We start from the raw sequence: 25,591 nt of genomic DNA, 5'->3' as shown, positions 1-25,591 counted from the left end.
GAAACGAGGTTATATTCCGATGATTCCGTAACATATTTTGCATTTTGAGTGGTGACTAAAAGAGAGAGAAAAGTGGTAAATGAAAAGAAGAAAGAAAGAATGATGAAGATGCACTAGAATATGAAATATCAAGAAAATATCTCTAATGATGTTGTTGTGCATTTCGCACACACACCCCGACCTTGACGGGGACCCTCTTGTCTTGCCTTGAGAGAAAGAAAGAGAAGGAGAGAGGGAGGCGTTCAAAAGCTGAATTTTGGCCTCTCCTCTCATTTTGCAGGACATAAAGAAATCCGCACAAAACACTAAATGACCCGAGCTTGATAAGAGGACCTTTAGAATTTGCTTTCTCGCATCTCCCCCATTTGGCAACTACCGGATTGACCGAATTAATGCCAAATAGTGGTAGGTAGTTGAGAAAGTGGTTGAAGGGATAACTGAGAATTGAGTAGGCATGGGTAAAAGCTACCAGGCTTCTAGAAGGCAGATCAAGGCCCTTGGATGCAATCAATCTTGGCCATCCGTTCAAATTGTGAAATCTATAAAAGGCAAAGGCCTTTCTTTTGTAAAGGGTTAAATTTTAGACAGTTAGATTGTTAGGTTTTAGTTAGATAGTTAGAGTTTTTGTAGAAAGTTAGATTTTAGTAGTAGAGTAGAAATGCTACAGAAATTGTTGTAATAGCAGCTAGAATCAATATAATGGACATTGATTTAGTGTTTATCATCTTGGTTTTAGTCTGTTTGCATGGTTTTCTTCAGCAGTTTAGATAGATCTTCTTGGTGTATAGGCATTTGATGGATTCAAGCTCGTACCATTGAGGATATGCTGATTGTGTATCCTTGTGTATGGTTAGTCTAAGCCTTTAAAATCGTGCTTAGTTCAATTGCAGGTGTTCGTCTGAGCTGCGCCAGAATTGGGTGCTTAGCCATGCACTTGCAATCTGAAAATCTTCCAAGTACCCTTGAAGATTGCACAGTTCTTGCGACGTTGTGAGTTATTCTGGCCAAGCAGGGATTGGTTATGTTGAATCCGTCTACTCGCATGCCAGTCTTGTTAATCTTAGGCCTCTTAACCCTTCTTCTTTGCTTTTATTTCCCAGTTCGAAAATCGCAGCAGACCAACTTGTTGTAAATGTAAGGTCCCTTGTGCTCCCAGCAAAACATATCGATCATTGGGTTATCCTGCAGTCAAGAACTGACATTTGGAACCTTGAGGTTGTCCCCTTTGATCACCTAAAACAGCATTAGGGATTCCTTACACAAGAGAGGATAGGATACTCGCGAGATCATTCTATTCTGCGTTGGCCGGATAGAGTCGTAGCAATGCGATTTTAGCCACATCAACAAATGTTCCGATACAGCTAGTAACAATAAACAAGTTAATGATCCTCCCGTTGAAGAACAACATTATCCAGTCACTCGATGGGTGTGGAATGGGTGTGTAAAGTGTGCAGGAAGCTATTCTTGATGTTATTACAGATTTCTCTTCTAGCTTGGAATGGCTGGTGCTAGCTGCCTATTCAAACTACTTCATGATAGAAACTAACATTTGTTAAGTTTCTGGCTCAAAGAGGAGGTTTACCTGGTTTTATGGTCTATTTAAAACTAAGTTGCCAGTTCGGGTTCAAAGAACCAGTACGCCGGTATGGCAAAATTTTGAAAAGGAGTTTGGGTTCGTTTGGGTACATTAGTACAAAAACATGTAAATTATATATATATATATATATATATATATATATGCAGCCTATAAGCATGAATTAAGATTAGCATGTCACATAGTATCATATAATATTATAAACAACAAAACCAACATAAACTTGTAATCATAGCATCATGATCATACCATAACAACGTCATATACATCATGTTTAATATCAAAATGACAAAATATTCAAGTATCATTGTTTCAACTTTCAACAATTTAAAGTTTAATCATCAAATGGATTCTCTAATTCATCATCATCCTCCTCCTCCTCCTCCTCATTGACATTGACATTAGATGAACCAATGCCAATGCCAATGCCACTTACACTTGCACTTGCACTATAAGTTTGCTTGCTATCCAAGTCATCAAATGCAACAAGCTGAGAAGTGAAAGCATCCAAATCAGTATGCTTTGGCTCTACATCCCACATTTTTGTTTCCCCTTGCTTGTGTGAAATGAGCCAAGTTAACGTTTTAAAACTCACTTTTAGGGTTATCTTTTACTTTTTTAAGTGGTGGATTTCAAAAAAAAATTAAATTTTGCAAAAAAACAACCATTTTTGGGCCATCAGACCCCCGGATTCGACCTGGGTCCTCCTGAGTTCGACCTGGTCCAAACCAGGCCTGTGAATCACAGACCCTGCCCAGACCACAAGCGGACCGAACCGGACCGGACCCGTACCAAGGGTCTAGGGGGGCGAACCCTACAACTTAGATTTAAAATTAAGTTTTGATTGGAATAAACAATTTTAAAAAGTAAACTGTTATATATATTTGTGTAGCTGCATAAGGACTTACCTGTAGATGATATGTAAATATTTCCAGGACTGCACAATAACTGGATGACTATCATCTTTTGTTGGTTATTAGTCTCAGTCCAAATCTGTATGTTTATATGGGCTTACAGGCTTCTATATTGTAAATCGCTTAAGTATTTTGAGGCATAAAAAAATAGTGATGATTCTTCTCTTCCTAACCATTCACAAAAAAAAGGGAAGGTAGAAACCAAATATTTACATGTCTAAGAGATGAAGACCATCAACAAGAATAATAATCAGAAATTGAATGCAAGAAACAAATTCTCTATCCAAGAATATTAAAAAGTGTTAAATCAAGTTCAAGATGTGCATGTTTCTACCTTTAAACGAGTGAACTCTTCATGTATGGCTGGATCAAGTAGTAACCTACGTGCCTGTAGAAGTAAAAGAAGCATGAGTAAAACTGATAAATTTATCAAATGAGCTTTGTTGAAATTTGATATGCCAAATTGAAAAATTCCACAACTATAAAATTTCTCAGCAGTCAGCATTCAAAGGTCAGACCAAAAATAAATGTTCAAAGACTTCATAGATACAAAGATTGAATATGCCACCAAACAACAGTATCTTAGTAAGTAAACGTAGAGAAATTAAAATCATGCCCTAGGATGGGAAAGTAAGCAAGGACAATAATACTAATTTAAAGCCAATCACTGTTTGAATTCTGAGAAATTTTCTTTTATATTTCAGCGACCTCTATATATTTAAGAAAGTAAGGGATACAAAAGTTCAAATGCACGAAATGTAAGGTTGCATGGCCTTGAAGCTGTGATGGAAACACAAAATACTAGCGTCACAGGGGTATGGCTGACATGTATGTGTGTGTACACGGGGACCTCTGTATTTAAGAAAGCAAGGCACATCAAGGTTCAAATGCACTCAATGCAAGGCCGCATGGTTTTGAAGCTATGATGGAGACACAAAATACTAGTGTCACTCTACAGGGGTATGGCTCACGCACATCTGTGTATATAAAGCAAAATGAAAAGAACAGAAAACACTAAATTTATTATATAACTTTTGGGAGGGGACATTTTCATAAATAAAAGTTACACCAAGCATAATGCAACAAGAAGAAGTGTCTTTGTTTTAATGTTGAGTCGCATTGATCTAATTTGTTCATTTATGGATATTAACAAAGTTTCTTTCTTTTCTTTTTACCATCTTAGACTCAATATCCTTTATAAAAGCCTATATTCAAGACATAGAGGATCAGATTCTTTCATAGGCCATAACTTTACTCCTTGTGATAGTACAGCTCCTAGTGTAGCCACTACCAATTGTGTGAATGGAAAAATCTTTAGGAGCTTTATTAACACTCTAAAGTGTCAAAAAATGTCTATTTTTCCAGGAAAGGTCATTTGACTGATCTTACCAGTTTGCAAGGTTCTTTTATCAAACAAAGATCTTTTATAAATATCATTAAGGATTTAAAGACATTTTAATGCAAATTGGTGTTTTCTAATCTCAAATAACCTACGTTACCCCAAGTTTCCGGGACGGGGGGACGAGTTTCCGGGACGGCAATTTTTTTTGCCAAATTTGGGGACGGAGGGGGACGGCAAAGGGGACGGCTATATAAAATATAGGGAAAATTTAAAATATATAGGAAAATTCTAAATGTTCATATGAAAACATGGATAAAGCATGCATCTATACATTATATTCATATGAAAACATGGATATAGCATGTGTATGATACTATGAAAACATTTTAGAATGCAAACATCGAACATACAACATTATCAATAGACTCAATACTCAATATGCACTCATAATTCAGAATTTCAATTCATTCACATTGTCAATATGCATATCATAATAGATATTAAAGAAATAACATACAAAATGCCCAAATGCCACACTGCTGCCATATTGTTTCATTGTCAATTGCGATATGGAAATCAAAATAGTACTAAGTAAATACTAAAAAGCAAAGTATAATATTTATTATTTAATATTTTATTATTTAATTTATTTTCTATTTATAAATTTTAAAATTTATAATATGAATTAATTTAAAATTATAAATATTTGATATGAATTAATAAATTTAATGTTGCCTTTTAATTTTTGATAGAGGGCCCATGTTAGAAAAATAATAAAATATAGATAGTCGTATTTTGATTTCATAACTATTCAAATTCAATAATAAAAAAATTGATAGTTGTTTTTTAAATTTTTTCAATATAGAGAGCCCATGTTAGAAAAATTAAAAAAAAATTGAAAATACGACTTTTTTTAAAAATATTTTTCTTTAGCTCTAGATGTGGGGGACGTCTAGCCGTCCCCAATCCGTCCCCAGTCGTCCCCAATCCGTCCCCAGCCGTACCCAGCCGTCCCCCCATTTCGGGGGCGTCCCCTCAAAATTCTGACAATTTGGGGACGGGGGAGGGGGACGTCCCCTGGCCGTCCCCAAGTCCCCGAAACGTCCCCGGGACTGGGACGGGGGTTTTCAGGTAGGGGATGCGTCCCCGGGTTTCGTAGCAAATAACTTGATCATTTTAGTATTAACTACTATCCAGTATACCCCTGTTTGATGCTATTTGTTCAAGGCATCCCACTTCAAACACGCTTAACATGTTTCCTTAATTGATAATATTCTATTTCAAGGTGCTTCGAGTGTTGATGGTCCTCTAGGCTCCCATAAAGAGAGAATTTTTTTTGTGTATGGTCAATATATGTTTTTTATTATTCATAAAAAAGTACCTCAAGAATTATCAAGTCCAGAATGCAATAATAAGCATTCATACTCATAGCATTTATTTGTTGCTATGAAGATTGACTCAGCTGAGTATTCTTCATTAATTTGAACTTGGTTGTATCTTCCTGTAAGATATGGTTTATAGAAGATAGTGATTAATTTGAACTTGGTTGTATCTTCCTGTAAGATATGGTTTATAGAAGATAGTGATTCCCTTAAGGGCATTAAAGGAAATACTCAACTTATTTAACTCACCAAAAATTAAAGGCTTCACTAGCTGCTCCTTCACAAGAGTCTTCTCATGTCCAATAACTGTCGATGGAAGGGATGGATAGGCCTATCCCAATAACCACATTGTTTGCAAGGAAGAGAAACTATGCCTCACATGATGGACTGAAATGACAGTTCTTTGGATGCACTCACCTCCAAATGTACTCTTTCAAATAATCACAGTTCAAATGGAAGTTTCCAAAACAATATGTGCCTTTTTAAACCTTTTATTGTCTCCACTCTCCCCACAAGTACGAGGTGTCTAGCAAGTACTGTCCAAACAATTCTTCAATAGCTATTCTACAAGAACCCCTCGCATCTGTTCATAGGATACTCAATTTGGAGGCCCTTGGAACCCGTCTCAATCCACTCCCCTAGAAGAGGTCAAAGAAGAAAAAACTATGCCCAAAAGCCTATTCAACAAAACCATCCTTAGCAGACATTTCAAATACATACGCATACACTGGAGCGGAGTCACAACATTCAGAATCAGAAATTAGGAGAACAGAGAACCCTTGCACCTCTCAGAGAACAAGTCAGACTTGTTAATGAAATATTTGACTCCAAATTCTGAACTTATGGACTAACAAATCGACATCCACAGTACCAGTATAGATAAGATTTCATCTTTTATGGAATAGATTAAAATGGGAAGAATGTGTTTGAACAAGACAATTTGGACAAGCAATTTTATACAGTGCATTCCAAGTTGATTTAATTAATAAATATATAATCACTTTACTTTTTTCCATTAGCTAAGTCACCACAAAACAAAAATGGGTAGAGTTCAGATAGGAATACTGATATTTGGGGGGGTTAAAATATAAAAAATAATAAATATAAACTAAATTAAATACTAAATCAATATATTGCGCATAATCAGGCATAAAATAAACAAAATTCACATATATAATAATTTCACATGTTTACAAATAATGATTTACTTCATGTCTTTTGGACAAAGGAACTGCATACAAAGTCTCTTGGCAACAGCAGCAGTAGCTCCTTGAGGTAGTCGTAGAAAAATTTCATCCATAGGAAGTGTATAGGATGAAAGATAAATTTTTTGGTCATGTTTGTTTCAGGGTCAAAAGTGTGAGAATGTTTTGGTCATGTTTGTTTCAGGGTCAAAAAAGTGAGAGGGAGGTTGAGGGGTATTAGGTTGGCAAATATTAGGGAAGGTGAGAAGTAGGGGATGGTGATAGATGTGGGTTAAGCTCAATACATTAACTTTTCTCTCACTAACATTGTGTCATGAGTTCTCCATGGAAAAAAGAACTGGAAACACAAACAAAATTTCTTGGCCTTTTCAGTAAGGGCCTGGAATATCTGGCAAATCTGAAATGAGCCAAGGCCAAAATAGGGAGTGATGATCTCATTTTGTACATCACAATTTTTTAGAGTGTTTTGCCTCAAGAATAGCTTTTCCACATCATTGAACAAGATGCAGGAGAGCCTCCTGATTTATATTAGAGAAAGTCCTATTTGAAGAATAAGCACAGTGCATCTGCAATCATTGAATCATCATTCTTAAAAACATTAGTTAACACTACTGTTAGGTATGCTATACAAGAAGATAAAACATTTATGGAAGATATTGCAAATAAAGATGAACAATCAGAAGAGTTTATGGGTAGGTGCTTTAGATGCAGACCACAGTATCAGGAATGTTCACTGGTCAGCCAAGTGTTGTTCAAAGATGGTAAATCCATAATCACAAAAAATTGTGATGCCAGAGTTGATGCATTCTACAAACAAACCAATCATAGTATGAAACTAATATGCACCATTTTGATATTTATATCAGAACACCACATGGAGATCAACACACTTGACAACCTGACAAATGAGCAAGAAACCTTTTCATCCTGAAAAAGCTTACCAACATTGATTAGATTCCACAGTATGCATAATACCTTAAGTGATGGAGGCTTCAGTTGTGACTTCAGATCCCGAACAGCTGCCTGTGATCCAAATTCAATGTCATGAATATTATCATCAATGCTATAGATTGAAGTATAACTTTTAGCTCTAAAAATAATAATAATTCCTTGAAAATGGGCAAAAAAGAAAAAGCCACACATACAGTGAATCAGATTTTACAAGCTATTCAAATTGATGAGAGACAACAATGCTATCACTTGTTTCACTACCAACAAGAATTAGAAACATTAAATAAATCTGTATCCATTGAAAAAAAGTCAATTTCTAGCTTAAAAGAAGACATTAATCAGTAGCATCGTATATGTTCAATTGCAATTAGATACGTACAAATTTGTACAAGTGAAAAGGGCAGTGATGATCACTCGATTGACTTTGCCAAGCAACTAACATGATACATTAAAATTTCTGCATTCATGCAACACAAAGTTCTTGGTACAGTTTTCTTTGTCAAATTTTCCAACTTCATTTATTGGCAGACCTATTTCATTTCACACAGATTAAGGAGCCATGATGCCATTCAATTTTGTTCTGTCAAAAGTTCAAGTTGTAGCTAACAGTTAAACCGCAAGACACTCATTTGACTCCAAGAGTCCAGACCAACTCTCTTGCATCAATACATGAAAAGCAGGAAAAGATGATGAGATAGACGTCCTAACACGAGTTTCTTTAGATGGATACAGCATGAGAAGGAAATCAACGTAGAGCAGAATGTTTATTTATGAACCAAACATTCATGACCTTCGTTATTCATTAACTGACATGACAGCAATGAAGTACCATAAGCATGTAAATGTTGCCCTTTCAAAGCAAAGACATTTGAGGAATACCAGAAAACATTGCATAATAATAAGTTTAAACTTTCAAATAAACCATCCAATCTGGCATATCTCGGAGGATTTACCAATCATTAATGTAGTATCATAAGTATGTAATGGTTACTCATGTTACACTAGATGTTCACAAGCTGGTGGCCATACATCTGAATGAAGTGAGCCATCTGTGTGATAGCATCAGCTGTCATGACCTGAACCAGTACTAAGCAAGACAGTTCATCACAAAGATGAAACTGTCTTACAAAGTAAGACATCACAGTTTCAGAAATTGAACATGCTACAGCAATCGGAGTATTACAGAATAGAGATAATGAAACTTACCATTTGACCGACCCTCGCTCCCTCTAGCAAAAGCGATCTCCTCTAAAAAGGATAAAAGATTAGTTTAGAAATAAACAATAAAGCATTAAGAGAGTGGGTTAAGCATAAAGAGGCACGAAGAGTCAAACAGTTGAAAAGGGACACCACCCATTCAACAGTCACCACTTAAGGGAAAGACATATACTGCCACCCCAATGGAGGGGTATAAGAAGAACAACATTCAGCATCCAAGGAGGCATCGAATCAGACAGATCAGATTGAATATTAATAATTAAATGCACAGCAGTTCGGACATACTTGTGGTTTGATATGAGTTCTTTACACATAGCATGATGAATATTATTTGTATCTGCTCATTACTGATTAGGATATGCTGTTGTTTATGAATGATTATCATATGGAGAATACATGCATAATAGAGGATTCTTTATATGTACTGATTGATTATTGAAGTCAACCATGGTCGGGGTAATGAGGGATTACAAGGAGGGGAACGGCGATGGGGTACTCTTCTAGGTATGCCACCTCATGATGGTGACCAAATTGTCCCATGAGGCCAAGGGGGTAAAGGGGTACTGCCTTTGGGCTTAGAAGAAATGGGCTTTTGGGGCACCCTATTACGAATATGCCTCATCCCTCTATCATGGTGAATTAATATACCAAGAAGTCCAATCATTGGAAGTAGGGAAATGGATAGCAAGACGAAGGGGAATGGTTATAGGACACCCCACTAGGTACACCACCTCATATGGATGGCACGAGCCAGATGAGGCCAAGGGGGATGGTATATCCGCTCTTGGGCCTAGGGTAGAGAATCTCTAAGGCATCTTATTGAGTCGCCTTATTCTAGATTCCCTATGGTTGAATTTCCCCAATAAATTAGAGATATCATATGAATAAGTTAATGTTCTTTACCCTAGTTGGATTTTAGGGCAAAAACTAAGGCATTTAAAAAGGGGGCATTACATCAGCCCACCAAGTGATCCAGCCAACTCACCTCTTGCGAAGTGTGGACCCATGGATGAGAAGTAACATGTTCAGGGAGAATCATATCTTTTCTACTTTGGCCTTACGTGGATCCCATTCAATCTAGCAGCGGATCAAAGAGTGATAAGAAAGCTCAATATCCAACAAAAGCTTAGTCGTAAGAGTAAAACACCTAGCAAAAGCAAAGTTCAGTCGTGCCACAAATTCATAGCAGGATCAAGCTGTTTAAACACTTTGCTAAACCCACCATGCAAGTTGGACCATGTAAAACAAGCGAAGGAAAGTGTTTTGGCAGCCACCGTTAGGGTCATAATGAAAGATCCCCACCCAAATCTGATCCAAATTTTTTGTTTTGTTTGATTTGATATATGTCTTGGACTCTCGGAGATGGTGATGTTTTTGAGTTTGGTAATTCTAATCTGAGTTTTGCTGAGTGTTGTTTTTGATGCTTTTTTATGATAATGAGAGGAAATGACTATGCAATGAATCAAAACATGTACAGCTAAATGATATCGCAAAATGCTAGTTTATTGTTTGCTGCTAAGACTGAAACGGGAGATTACAGTACTATTATCAGACACAAATCAGATTGTTACAATTTAATCCATAGGATTTAACACTATGTCGTCAACATGCATCATACCCGGATGTTAGCCAGCTGTTGTAGGCTGATGTAGACCACTTTGGGACTGGAAATGACCACTTTCAGGTCTGACATGAAGTCTGATCTGCAACAGCAAGAGTGATATGACCTGCTACAGGTCTGATATGCAATTCCCAGCCATCATATTTGCTGCCACAAATCTGATATGCACTTTCCAGCCACTATATAAACAACTACAGGTCTGATTATGATTCCAAACCCTAACACCCAGCTGTAGTAGGTTATATTCTCACTGAATAATGGTACAGCAGGCTGGATTTGCTGTTGAATGATGATGACATAGACCCAAACGTCCCAGATCTGAAACTAAATGGTGAATTCAACCTGCTGCTACAAAAATGTCTGATTTACCTCTGAAAATAACTCCAAACCTGCATAAGAATCTCTCCAATGAAGCCCAAACAGGAACCCAGTGTAGATTCCCCTCAGATATGAACTAGCTTTTTGTCCAATTCACTATTCCCCATAGGAGATTTCGTTCCCAAGAGGCTGATCTGCTATAGAAACCCTTCCTCAGAGCTCACATGCAATTTCCTGTTGTGAAAATGAAAGACTGAAAGCTCAAAATGAAGCCCCACACATTACTTTATTGGCCTCGAAAAACCGACGCCCTAATTAGGGTTTTCAAGCAACTTTAACTAATCTCTATTTAATAAAACATTCCTTCTCAACTTGCGCATCCATTTTATGGGCTCTTATAAACTTTCATAAAGTAATTTTTAATAAATAAAACCTCCCCATAGTTGGGCGTTGGAATTCTAGGTCCATATGACATTTATTAAATTAATTTTATTCATGAATGAACACCCCTCAAATGGCCACCTTTTAAAAACAACGCTGTGATACTAGGACATGGGGTCCTTTATTAATTTAACAATTTATCATAAAGTGACATGATCAAACCACTATAATTTATATTTTAATATTAAATTTTTATTCAAACCACATCACTTGGCCACCCAAACTGAAAACTAATAATGCACGTGCCATCCTAGTGATGTCTAAATATAGCTAGCGAACAAACAGTCCACTCCTAAACAATAGGGATCTTCCCTAAAAAATAGAAACTGCAACCAAAATGTTCAAAATGATCCCTAAGGTCTACTGAAGCGTTCCAGTCAACTCCCAGTCAATCCCTAAAATTACCAAAGTAATTTACCCTCTCTTGAACAAAATCACCTCAGATGCTAAGGATAAGATCAACTAAAATGATTCCAAGGTTTCTACATGTCAGGTCTTGACGAGTGGGTTAACTCAATGGTTGATGTGAATTGTTGTATTCACTTGGGGACTTACGCAAATGTTAGGATTATCTTCTTCGATCATGAAATATGCGGAGTAGGTGTGCTGACAACTTAGGATTTAACAATATGGTTCTAGACTTAATCCTTACTAAAGAAATGGGCAAAAGGAATAGGGTTTAAGAAATCTATTCTAGGCCTAAGAATGTAGGAAATGATGAACAAATCTAGTGGAATCAAACTAGGCAAGGTCTCACAAACAGGTATTGACACAAGCTTAGTGCAATCGTCTAAGGTATACTCAAAGATTTTCAGACTATTACCATCACACATTGACACCATCCAAGTTGATGCTTATCAAAGGTTGCATAATAATTGAAGTTAAGCTTACTCAAATTTCCAGTTGACCACACAAGGCACACTTACCAACGGGGCAAGAGGCTAGTGGTATGGATTAAGGATTCCACACAAATATATTCAAGAAATCTTTCACTCAATCTAACAAACATGAAAATAAATTCTAATCTAACTTGGAGGAATTGAGAACCATGAATGCAAAGACAACATTTGAAGAGTGAAATCACCAACAATTGGACAATGATTTAGATTCAAATAGCTGCAACATATACCAACAATTCTACAAAAACTCTCTCCTACAAATGAGAGGCAAGGAGGTACATATAATGTCTCTTACAAAATGGATGACCAAGATTGATACAAGATCAACGGCCAAGATCATGCCAACAAAACCCTAGAATTGCCCTAATTAGGGTTTAGATAAAAAATGGCGCCACCAACATATAGCCCAATAAAAAGATACCTAGTCATCAAATAGAGAATCTTCTAGAAGATTCCTCCCTGCATCTTTCTCTCACATATTCTAAGAATCTAATTCCTCCATGGAAATATTAGGCAAGGTATCCTACTGCAAATCAATCACATACAGTGAATCCGAGCAAGCGTCCAAAGTGTTCTCCCAATCTTGCATGAGCTTCTACAAACTATGAACATGAATCAACAAAGAGACCAAGTCATCTATCTGACTCTTCTTCAAAGAGTCCAACTGACAAAAATACAAAAGTTTCATCTTGTCTCTTAATTCGACTAAGTGTAAACCACTAGCATCACTAACATCGACACCCAATAATTCCTCAATTGAGGCAAGGATCTTCATCTGAATGTCTTGAATCAATCCCTCCATTTCCATACAACTCAATTGGGCGTTCTCATAAGTTGATCTCTTCACGGCCAATGAACAATACCAGCCATGGAAATTGTATCTGTCTCCACTGTGCACAATGTTCTCACTGATCAAAGTGGAATTAGGAATCTTCTTCAAAGCTTTGAGGCATGGAATAGTCTTCTCCTAAATAGGCCGGAATTCTTCCCAAACTCCCTCCAAATACTGGATTCTAAACACGAGCTCCGTTGTCCTATCATATGCCTGGACAAACTAAGAAAATCATCCCCCTATTTTCTTGCACTCTCAATCCACTTTTCCACCTCCGAGAGTGTATCTCTCGTTGCCTCATGGTGTGAATGTAGTCCATGATCAATTGCAATAGGGGAAATAAGGGTGGGATTCTCGCGCCTTATCCCCGCAATATACTCTCTAAGTCTAATATTCTCTTCTCTGTATTTCTCTTCTCTTCAATTTTTTTATCTAACTTGGCGTTGATCACCTTAAGGTTATCACCAACCTCCTGAAACTCTTGCTCTTTTGATGTATGGCCAAGGGCAACTGAAGTAATCTGGAAATCCATAGGAGTAGCAATGTTCCCTATCACACCTCCAATAGGAACAACAACCTGCGCAATTTACATTCCTATCTCATCTCTAGCTTTGTGCGACAAAATCTCAGCTCTCTTGGGTTCTTTCTCTTTATTGCTCCTAGCTAGGTAATCATCAATGTCATCAATAGGCTATACCTCTATCATTTTCTTACTCTTTTCCATACTTATCAACCAATCAAGAATAGCGGCCATCTCCATACCATCATCGAGACACATATCTCGATCAAATCCTCTCAATGCCGAGATAACATCATCATCATTATCAAGATTATTCCTGGTCAAATCATATATCTCATTTCCCAAACTAACCTCCAAAAGGGCAGTAAGGGATCCCAGTTGATCATCATTCTCATTTGGTGGAGCAGATGTCGTTGTGGCATGTAACTCCAAAATGTTCTCCAGTAGTATCACTGTGTTGGAACATTGTAAAGTTTCCTTATTCTGTTCTGTTATTTCAATTTCCTTAATTGATGAGACACTGAGAGGTGGTGAAGGAATGATAGTCTTTTGTTTCTTCTTCTTCACCTCCTCAATCTTCTTCCCTCTGGCCTTGACTCCTCCTGGTGTGTTTTTCCTTCTCTTGGGAGCTTGACTCTCTTTGTCTACATGAATCCTGACATCACTGATAGTCCTCTGATTATCTTCCAAAGTAGACTCTTATGGCTTCATCTTTTCATAAGTGAAGGAAACACCCATATCAACTAACTTATTCATCTGAATATCTACCCATGTATGAGAGAAACTCAAGACCTCTCTCATCAATACATTCAAATCAATCTCTTCTAATTCTAACCAATTAGGCAATAAGATTGTCTTTTTCATTTCATTCTCATACTATGGATGCGTATGATCCCTGCCATCTAACACCTGATCAGGAATGAGGAAAAGTCCACACTTCTTCATGAAATCCACTGACATTCTAGACCACATTCATCTCTTCACTACCTGCTCCTCTATCAAGTTAGCCCAATAATCTTCTATGTCTACCTTGTGGATGAACTTCTCTCCCCTGATCCTTCCAACTTTCTTGTCGGGATCAAATCTTTCACTTTTCTTGAAGGTTGCAAATCGATAGAATGCAAGCTCCTCACTCGCAATGCTGGCAGCTAAGGCAGACTGGCAAACCTCCAATGTCTTCCCAACTGTAATAGGGAATGTCATGCCTGTCCTATGCTTCTCTCTCTGAATGGAATCAAACTCTAGAAGCTATCTCACCACTTCCAACAAGATCATTCTGTCGGATGGATACCTAGGAAGCCTGTAGGGTTCGGATTGAAACCCATGAATCCTAAGGTACATGAAAGTGGGAAACTGAATATACCACGATCCATATTTCTCTATTAGCTTTGTTGCCTCCTTGGACAATCTTCTATGGATTCCGCCTTGCAACATCCGCGTGATGTACATGGTGAATACATCATTCACTCTCTTATAGTCTTCAATTCTAGACATGTTCAGCTGGGGATAGCACTCATGACTCCTGAATTGTCCTTGCCCATTCCTGACTTCACCTTTACATATCAATCCATTGTATGAAACAAACCATGCAAGCAGGTATACCAGGTAGGAAGTCATGGCGAATGACTTGGACTGCTCTACATTCCTCAGCTGAAAGCCCAGATTGTCACTTATGATTCTAGACCAATTTATCAATGTCCCTCTAAGACAATCCTGGATGAAGTAGAACATCCATCCATCGAATATTGCACCCTGCGGCGTCCCCATCACTCTATTAAGCAAGAATACTGAGTCACTATATTCCTCTTTGAAGTCTGTGCACATGAGTGTCTTGGGAGCCTTGGAATGATGAAGCCTAGGCTCGATCATCCACTCTCTGTTTATCATACTCTTACATGCATCCATCTTCTTCGGGTACCGCTCTTCATATTCATCCTTAGTTGCATCCTTCATATCCGCTCCGCGTGGAATTCCAAACACCTCAGCAATCACATCCTCAGCAAGGTAGGCAATGACAACGCCCTTCGGAGTCTTGATCATTTGCGAGTGAGGATCATAACATCGTCCACACTCTAGGATAAGCTCACTGCATTGTATGGACTATGGAAATTCAGCGGCTTGAAAAATACCACTCTTCATAATGTTTACATAGACTGGGGAAGGAATCTGATTTCCGACTCCAAACATCTGTTGTCGCATCAAGTTCAAGCTCAGGAAATGCATATTTGTATCCGTAATCTCCTTCCATCTGGATGACATCTTGGATTCTAGACAAAATCCAATCTCCAGTATCTTCTGTTGTTCTCTTCTTTCCTTGAATCCGCACTTTGACATCGCACCTGTACGAAGCTTGAAGTTAGAACTTAGGAAAAATACAATATTCTTAATAGAATTCCTGACTTCCTACTGATTTAGGCTAATTAGAGCATGAAGTTAGAAAAATAGTCCACACTTTAGGTAGATCTTAACAATTTAAATACGAAATGTGACAAGACTAGGGTATGAAAACCCTCATGAAATCAACACCTCCTTATACTTAGAAATTGCATGCAAATCATAGTGCAAAGGAGTATAGCGGATTAAGAGTGACTAGGGAAAGGTGTGAAAGGTTGTGTTTTCACAAAACATTATGTCTGAAGACACCTTCTGCAGTCAACAATGGAGGTCACAAATCCGAAGACAACCTGCAACTAACTAAATTAACCTCTCAAAACATGTTGCAATCCTTCAAAAATATGCACAAACTTGATAAAAATCAGTCTTGATGATGAAAATAATCAATCTTGGGAACATAGGTATGGCTCGTAAAAGATAAATTTCCAAGGACAAGCAGCCAATAACATAGTTCCAGACCTGAGACAGTCCTCCAATGGTCTGAAAATGATCCCAAAATGCCTCCAAAATGTCTCCAAATGCAAATCGCTAAAGTGGCGGCTGGCTGGGCAATAAAAGTTAAGTCTAAAAAATGAATGTACAGCCAACAATGGAGTTCAAAACCTGAAGCAATGGAGTGAGGCAAATGACACCAAGTAGGGCACAATGGCGGCATCAAACATGCATGGAATTCACCAAAATATGCTCCAACACTTGCCAAAATAAAAATCGAACTTTCCAGCTATGGCGCCATCCTCCACAAATCTGAAAATGACCTTCGATGCACCTTCCAATGGTCTGAAAATGGTCTGAAGACAGCAAACAACCGGGTGATATCAAAGAGAATCACCTTTGTTTGGAGATGAAACTCCAAACACAAAAAAAATCGCCTTCACCAAAAATCGCGATTTTCACAAAAATGGCGGACTGCACCAAAATCGTGGCATGAGGGGGGTCTCAATGGCAACAAACCAGTCTGAATCAGCAGCAAAAAATAGCAGCCCCAAGGAAAATCGCCAACTTAGAGGTAGGAGCCCCTCTAAAATTATCAAAGTTGCCAAATGAAAAAATCGCTAACTCCCCCAAAAATCGAAAATCTGAAACAATGTAGTCAATAAGCTTCAATGGCAGCAATGGAGTGGATTGTCCAGTTGGCTAGAATGGAGGAAGAAATAAATCTTCAATACTTCACTTCAACACTTGCTCCAAAATCGCCAACTATGGAGAAAATCGCCCTTGCATGGAATCCACCTAGCAAACTTAATAATAAAATAATGTTGGACTCCTCCCTTTAAACTTACTTTCATCGCCAAATTTCACCACACAAGCAATGTGGGATAAAACACTTGTTCTTATGCTTGCTTGGGTGAAACTAATTTGCTTCTAGAAGGTTGAAAACATTAAATGTTCATTGCAAATCATTTATTAATTGCTTTCATCTTTTAAATAATCATTGTCTTTTATTAAAAACAATTAAAATGAGGCTCATTTATTAAAATATTTCAATTTAAATCAAAAATGGGCCAATTGGGGAAAATCGATCCTAGTAAGGATTAAAAAGTCCTCACAAAATCACTTTAAAATCGTCAAGTATCCCCTTAGGGGAAAATCGATCCCAGTCTGGATGAAAAACTGAACTCAAAATTATCAAATGTGCACAAAATAGGGCTAGGGGAAAATCGATATGAGTGTGGAATGAAAAATTCCACTCAAAATTAAATCATAACCCAAAAAATACCCCTCTGGTGGAAAAACGACCTCAGTTTGGATGAAAATCTGAGCTCAAAATTATGAAATGCACTCTCAGTGGAAAATCGAGATGAGTTTGGATGAAAATCCAGACAAAAATCCTTAAAAACTTGTCACAAATACCTGGTGGAAAATTGACCCAAGTGTGGAATGAATGCAAACATCATCAGCAACCTATCCATACCTCCCTCATGTTAAAATGTGGGTAGTCAAATTTTAATGCTTCTACTTAGTCAAATTTTAATGCTTCCAAGGGAAAAACGACCCTAGTATGGATTCACAATGGTGGAAAAATGAGGCAAGTATGGATTTCCCCTTCTAGTCTGGATTCTGAGAGGGGAAAACCATGGGTAGTCAGGAATATGAGGGGAAAAGAACCTCTAGCATGAAATTTTGACCTTTTAACCCTTAAATATGGATTTTACTCCGGAAAAATGATGATTTTTCCACTTAGAATCACTTAGAAACTCCGAAACTTAATAAAACTCAACTGGACTTAGGCAAATTCATCAAAATTGGAGCGTGACACAAGGAAAACCATTGGAACAAAGTACAAAATCGACCTGAATAATTCTCTAGGAGCGAGAAAACAACTCCAAAAAGTCTGAACACACCTTAGCACTTAAGATCTCCGACGAGGGCATTTAAAGCACGTTAACACTCCAAAAAGGGTCTACACTTAGACAAAACTAGGATCATCTAGAAATCTTAATTTTCACGCGCTTGATCCTATAACTTCAAAACCCTAAACGACATTAGGCATGATCAAAACTCCGAGACTCGGGCACAGGAAACACAAAATTGCCCACTAAGCAGCCAAAACCTTAACCTAACAACGCAAAAAGCAGGAAAAGAGGGGGTCCCTATTAGCAATGGGGCGATGTGTGAAAAGGTCACAACAAGTCCCCACTTAGTTGGCCTATGGGAACCCTAATGATAGGCCAATCCTGCTCAACTGCTTGCCAATTAGAGAGGGGACATTACACATAAAGACTGAATTTATTGTGCATGGAGATCCATGCCTGGTGCTCACCCATCTCAACCATATTGAAGTCACTATTAAAGACCCATTGTGCCTCAAGCCCATTCATCCACGCACAAAAGTCAAAATGGGCCTTTCAATTGCACCATTAGAAGCTTAAATATTAAGAAAGCTTAGGGCTTTTTTATCCAAGTTAAAAAGGAACCACAAAACCCTATTTAATGGGTTGCAGCCATGTGCAATGTAGTGAGACTACCACGTGTCAGACACAAACATTACCATCCTTCTATGACCTTGCTCATGATTGCTACTAAAAGCATGTAATGTCCCCATAAATTAAAATTTAATAAGTTGTCTAGAAATTAATATTTTTCCAAAAGGGATGACTTTAATTGATTAATTTAATTAAAATAAAATGAAAATAATAAAATATCAAAAATAAGTCACTTTATTTGTTAAATTTAAAATCAAAAATTAATTTAAGCAGAAATGCAAAATAATGAACACTTGAACACAGCAAGTATCCTAGAAAAACCCTCCTTGAGGGAGAAAAACCCAACCAATAATATTACTTTTATTATTGAATAATTGTAAAACTTGTCTTGACAATTTGGCCACTCTCAAGGCCGAATCAAAGATGAATTATAGGCACCTTATTGGGTGCGAATTTACCCATGAAAATAATATCTACTCTCAAGATATCGATCTGAAGCAATATGCCAATCTGCTGAAGATATCGAACTCCCTCCTTGAATGCAAAATTTTCTTTATGTGTTAATCAAATGAACTCCTTGTATATATACCAAACAAGGTGACTCTTCACTTAGATCGGTCTCCTTTAGAAGAATATAAAATATGATTTTGTAATAAGGCCGACTTGCCTTAATGATTATTTATTATATTAACTTAGAAGAAAATATCTCCCTAAGCTACAAACACTAACACTCCATCTTAGCTAGGGAGGTATTTTCCAAATATCTTCATCATGGAGTCTCTCAACATGACGCCCACAATGGCTACACCAATTTGTGGAAAGCTCAAAGGTTCATCACGAAGTCTATCAACGTGATGTTGTCATGGAGTCTCTCAACATGAAGTCCACCATGGCTACTCCCATGTGTGGAAAGAAACACACATACAAGTGCCCATCATGGAGTCTCTCAACGTGATGTTGTCATGGAGTCTCTCAACGTGATGTTGTCATGGAGTCTCTCAACATGACGTCCACCATGGCTACTCCCACGAGTGGAAAAACACAAGTACAAAGAATTCATCACAGAGTTTCTCAACATGATGTTGTCATGGACTCTCTCAACATGACGTCCACCATGGCTACTCCCAGAGGGTGGAAAGACAAGAGCTTTTACCTCAAATTTCTCTGTCACAAAGAATAAAATGCATTACAAGGGCTTTCACCTCATACTTTTCCGTCACAGAGAAATATGCACTAACAAGGGCTTTCACCTCATACTTCTCCGTCTCAGAGAAATACGGAGAAATATACATTATAACAAATCTTCATGATGATGTGGCTCCCTCCGAAGCTCCAAGTTCTTGCATCAACCTCCTAACCTCCTTGTCCAAGGTTGCCTCTTTTGGTTTGTCGGACTCCCTCTAAATGTTATTTCCTTCTCTTCAAAGAAACTGATCGCAATGACAATAAGGTTCTTCCTCTTTGAGAGATGTCTCCAGTAACCAACTCAGTCTCAGGGCTGCAAGCATCAAGTTCTTCCTTCCTTCTCCCTTCATCTCTTTTTCTGCCCCTTTGAAAGAGTCACTTCCTTATCTTAATTCCTTTGCTCCGTTCACCATCTTCAAATCTTAGATATACTGCCTGACTCCTTAAGCAAATCTGATCGGATCTTTGCTTAGACCTGCTCTGATACCATGTTAAGTTTAAGATCAGAAATTAATTTAAGCAGAAATGCAAAATAATGAACACTTGAACACAACAAGTATCCTAGGAAAACCCTCCTTCTTGAGGGAGAAAAACCCAGCCAATAATATTACTTTTATCATTGAATAATTGTAAAATCTGTCTTTACAATTTGGCCACTCTCAAGGCCGAATCAAAGATGAATTATAGGCACCTCATTGGGTGTGAATTTACCAATGAAAATAATATGTAATCTCAAGATATCAATCTGAAACAATATGCCAATCTGCTGAAGATATCGAACTCCTTCCCTGAATGCGAACTTTTCTTTATGTGTTAATCGAATGAACTCCTTGAATTTATACCAAACAAGGTGACTCTTCACTTAGATTGGCCTCCTTTAGAAGAATATAAAATATGATTTTGTAATAAGGCGGACTTGCCTTAATGATTATTTATTATATTAACTTAGGAGAAAATATCTCCCTAAGCTACAAACACTAACAATATTAAATAAAGTTCTCCAATTTTGATAAATATTAAAGTCGGCCTAATCTTCTAAATGTTTCCTAGAGTTCTTTATAAAGAGGCTGGCTGGGTGCAGTAAGGCATGCTTGTGAATTTGCTATGATGATTTATGAGAAGTTGAGGATGGAAACCTTCAATTGATCAACAAGGGTTGGACGAAAACCTCACTCTTCCTAAGGGTGGATTTGTGAAAGAATCTACATTTGTGCAAATTGTAAGAGTTTCTTTCAGAAATAATGATACTTGCTCCTATTTCTTATTTGAGTAATAAGGTTACTGTATTCTGAATAATAAAGAAGGCTGGCTTATATTATGATGGTTTGTTTATATTTATCACAAGCTTCCTCCTTATTGCCATAGCAATATGTATTTGGGTCTTTCACTTATCAATGCACATGGAAAAATAATATTTCTCAAGGCATTTGATTGTCTATTTAGCGGATGGTTTGACGGCATCATTTTAATACTCTATCAAAGGCTGCAATATTTCTAATGTTTGGCCATTTTATTATTTCCTATCAGGCCTATGTGATATTGGAGTCACTATAAAAGCTTGTCAGGAGAAATTATTTTACAGTGAAAATGAAATCATTTTATTCAAGCCAAGGAAACACAAAGGGTGCAGACTAATATTTAGAGGCATTCAGTCTGGCTTTTAATTAATATCGTGAGTTCTGGAGCGGCTACTCATTTCCGTAAGCTCCTAGCATGAAGGATTATTTCACACTTTGGAACAGGGACTACATCTGAGTGGGAGCAAGGCTGAACAGTTTTGTTGAATGCTGTATTGATATTCAGTCTAGCACAAAGCTCTCTGTATGTGTAAGGCAGGCTGTGTGGCATCATTTCCTTGAGGGCACCTTTCGTGGCTATTCCAGATGATGGATTGTTTGGACTGGAATCCTTAGCAGTTTGTGGGCTTCCTTTCTGAGTCATGGGCCTCCTTGACAATGACTTCATTGGAGATTATTGAGAACATTGAAAATTGATAGGATCAGTATTGCCTGAGGTTCAAGCACAGCAGAAGGCGTGACAGAGATTCAAGCATATTGCAGCTGAAGAATAAAAGAGTATATTTGAATTCTATCTGCTTTCCAATATCAGCGACTTCCAACGCTGGATATACATATATTTCTTTGATTGTATTCTGTGCTGCATTACAAACTGATATCTTTCTTTTGCTCTGAAAAGGTCAGACATTCTCACTGTTATCAGAGTAATTTAATTCTGCAATTTGATGTTGGGTTACTCAATTCAAGTGCTGTTCTTTATCTTGTATTAAGTATTTCATGACATCTAAACTATTGTAAGCTGGTAAGTCTGAAATGTAAGATTCAGCAGTATTGAAACATTATATGATCAGAAAATTGGGGGGAAATTGGGAAAATTCTATTAGGAGACCTCCCAAAGAAAAGCTATCATGACATGATGGGCAGCCAAAAAGAAAAAACCATCTTTATCTCTTGAAGGCAAAGAATGTTTAGAGAAAATCTCTGTTGAAAATCCTATATAATGTATTTGTGGTGTGAATCTGTAAGGTCAATGACGTTTCATGAGTGACAATTCAGGAAAACGAAGGATCTAAGGACATATCCTCCATGTTCAAACCTTCAAATGCAAAGTACCTTGTCATGCCCCCACCATGAGACTTCTTAAAACTGTTCTCAAAAGAAAAATGAATACATAGTAGATGAAGGAAGTATTTTCAGAAAACTGTCTTATCACAATAAGACTTCACATTTTTCTGTAGCATCGAACCCAAGGAAGTAATCATTCAATGTGGCTGTTATGACTGACCAAGAAACGTTAACACAAAAAAGACCAATCCCTCCCATTGCTAAAATCTTAACCATATGCAACACTTCATACCACAGATTAAGCATTGGATTGTTAACAAGTGCACGAGATTAAGAAAACAATAAGGATTGTATGCATATTAAAAATAATGTTATTGATCCCTGTTGAGGTGCAGTCACCTTAACTACTATTAGTTAGAGGCAAAGGGTATGCGTTGGTCTCTTGTTCAATCAGGTAGAAAGGTACAAACACTCCTAACTCACCACAGGGTTAATGAAGAGGTGCATTGATTAGCGGTCAAGGCATCAGGCTACTCTTTTGGGAGATGCCACCCTTAGAGGAGGTGTGACTACAGAAGAGACACATCCCTTCCATCACAAGTAGAGGAGAGATATATATACATGTTGCGAATCAGAACTAGGGGGCATCAAAAAAGAATTAAGAGAAAGGGAGTGCAGGTTATCCTGGTCCGATCACTAGAACTGGTACGTTTTCTGCCAGAGTACTGATAATTCTTTATCATAATTCATTAAATACACACACACACACGTGTGTGTGTGTGTGTAATCTGGTTTAAGGTTTATATATATATATATATATATATCAAACAGAATAATAATCAATTACATAAATCAAACATGTTTAAGTAATTCTTAAACTAGTATGTAATCTGGGAAATACTAAATAGCAAGATAATCAATAATATAATCCAGAATGACAAACTACTTATAATGTCCATAATACAAACTACTAAATAGCAAGATAATTAATAAGATAATACACAATTCCAATTCTTCTATTCCCCAAGGGAAACGGTGCTGTTAGAGAGAGGCAGAGTAAATCCACTCCAAGATGAAAGAGCCCCAAGGATGAGAGGTCTGATGTTCCTGACATCTGGGCTGAATTAGGGAGGTGGTGTCATAGCACCCTAGACAAGCCATTGCCCCTGGGATTAAGAATGAGAAGGGATTAGAAATTAAGACTGGAGTAATGACAATATTAAGTTGAATTATGGACAACTTTAATTATCTACTCTGAATTATTGTAATATACTAGGTAGTAATATATGTTGCTCTTTGGAAATTGACAGCCTCCTAATAGAGGACATTACATGTAATCAACACTAATGTTGATAAAATGAAAATTGCAGTTAGATATTTTAACAGAAATCCTCCAAAAATCATTTTAAGGTATCCATTGTGTGATGAGATGGTTTGGTTAGATATTTTTGGAAAGATAATGCTCTTTCTAAAGCTACCAATTCTGATCACTTACTGAGGCATAAACAACTTGCCAATAATTCAATATTTAGGGGCTGATGGTATAAAAATTGTGTTATCATGGATGGAATTGAAGATGCAAACTAATGAGTTTCAAAAACTAAGAACCAAAATAAGAAATTATCATCACAGGTAGGCCAATTGAAAAGTGTCAATAATGATAACGATAAAGATGTGGAGATTTTGCACCTCAATAAATATTATCACGATCTCCTCAAAGAAGTCATGAGTTTGAAGAAAATAATAGCACTATAGAAACAAAATTGATATGTTGATAAACAAAGTTTCATTCTGTTAATGTATTTCCATGCTAACAAAATAGTTCAAACAAACAAATTATATCTAATAGTCAATTTTCTATCAAAGTGATTCCAACCGTGAAGTTGTTAAACATGCACGATCAACCAAAATCTCCGAATTTTGCAAAGGTTAAGAATACCAATCAGCAAGATACAAAGAACCATGTTAGAACCCACAAACACCCTTCCTATTGTGAGCATTGTTCCCTTCATTGACAAAGTTCTAACAAAACCATTCATGATTCTAAAAACTATGGTTGGATTTTGAATCCAAGTTGGAAAAGACGTTCTTGGAGTTCAGCCAATAATACTCAACTCAATACAATTCAAGTGTTGGTTCCATAAAATACTTGATTTCTGTTAAAATTGATCCTAGATGGATTGAGCTCAATACGAGCAGTCAATATAAGATATTGATCCTAGGTGATTATCGTTTGCTAGTAAAGTGATCTGTAGTGTCCCCATTTTCGGCACGGGTTTTTGGAGAAGAAATAATTTAAATAATTAAATTAAGTTGTCTAAATTAATGTTTTCAGGCAACTTGTATTTGATTTATTATGTTTTTAGGTTGAATATATTATTTTTATAATGTGACTTTACCTAACGCCAAAAAGTGAAATAACATAAAGTCACTTTATGGAACAAAAAGAATTAATATTTAAAAAGTAATGATATAATTTAAATATTGCAAAATTCCAAAGGGCTTTTAAAAGTAGGTTGTGGAAACTCATTCAATCATTATTGGTTATTCATTTTGGTGAAACCCTCGTTGGGATTCCGAGCTATTGTTCAGCAATTCAATCTAGGACAAAAACACTAAGGTGAATATTGGTTTTGTGGACAAAAACTCACCTAGGCAATTTTTGCAAGGTTTGGAGCAAATATCTTTCAGATTCACAGGTTTGTCAGGTTTTCTTTCAGGTACAAATTGTTAATTTTAGCAACCAGATTAATAGTAAAGATCAGAAAATCAGTATGCAAAGCAAAATAGACACATGACACACATATACCCTGGGAAAACCTCCCTCTTGGAGGAAAAACCCAGCAACAAGATTCAGATCAGATTATATTAATGTCAAAAGATAGCCAAGTACAAATTCACCCACCTAGGGCATTGTTGACGTGTATTTTGTACACAATCATACACAGAATAAAATACCTAAAGGCATCTTATCCTCTCTTGAATAAAGTCTCTAACTGCTGAAGATTCGCATGAAGGATCAGTTAGGATGACTCCAATGTTCTGGTTAGTAGGGTCTCTACGTGTGGATAAGCACCAGTTGGTATGATGTGATTTGCTGTGTCCCCAAGGGGTCTTACGCTCCGAAAGCCTGAAATTTTACTAAACTAAGAAGCTTTTCAAAAAGATAACAAAAGGATAGGGTTTGCAAGAGGTCTAATCTATTCTAACCCTAAGAGTGACTTCATGTGGACAAGACTTGGCAAGGTTCTACCAACTTCAATTTTGCC

The 25,591-nt window shown here is 37.1% G+C and overlaps 1 protein-coding gene across 3 annotated transcripts in view; it reads right to left on the bottom strand.

Annotated features, from left to right (window-relative positions):
* The window catches only part of LOC131051631 (FKBP12-interacting protein of 37 kDa), a 184,021-nt gene that overhangs the window by 55,141 nt on the left and 103,289 nt on the right, over nucleotides 1-25,591 (bottom strand). For all 3 annotated transcript variants that reach the window (XM_059209073.1, XM_059209074.1, XM_059209072.1), the window contains 2 exons: nucleotides 7,413-7,460; nucleotides 2,843-2,896 (listed from right to left, as the gene is read on the bottom strand). In XM_059209073.1, the coding sequence (XP_059065056.1) occupies nucleotides 2,843-2,896; nucleotides 7,413-7,460 (102 nt within the window). The remainder of the gene's footprint in view (nucleotides 1-2,842; nucleotides 2,897-7,412; nucleotides 7,461-25,591) is intronic.

The sequence above is a fragment of the Cryptomeria japonica genome, chromosome 7 (genome assembly GCF_030272615.1).
Source record: "Cryptomeria japonica chromosome 7, Sugi_1.0, whole genome shotgun sequence".
Taxonomy (NCBI): Eukaryota; Viridiplantae; Streptophyta; class Pinopsida; order Cupressales; family Cupressaceae; genus Cryptomeria; species Cryptomeria japonica.
Note: the sequence above shows the minus strand (reverse complement) of the source record. Positions and strands in the feature narration are given on the sequence as shown.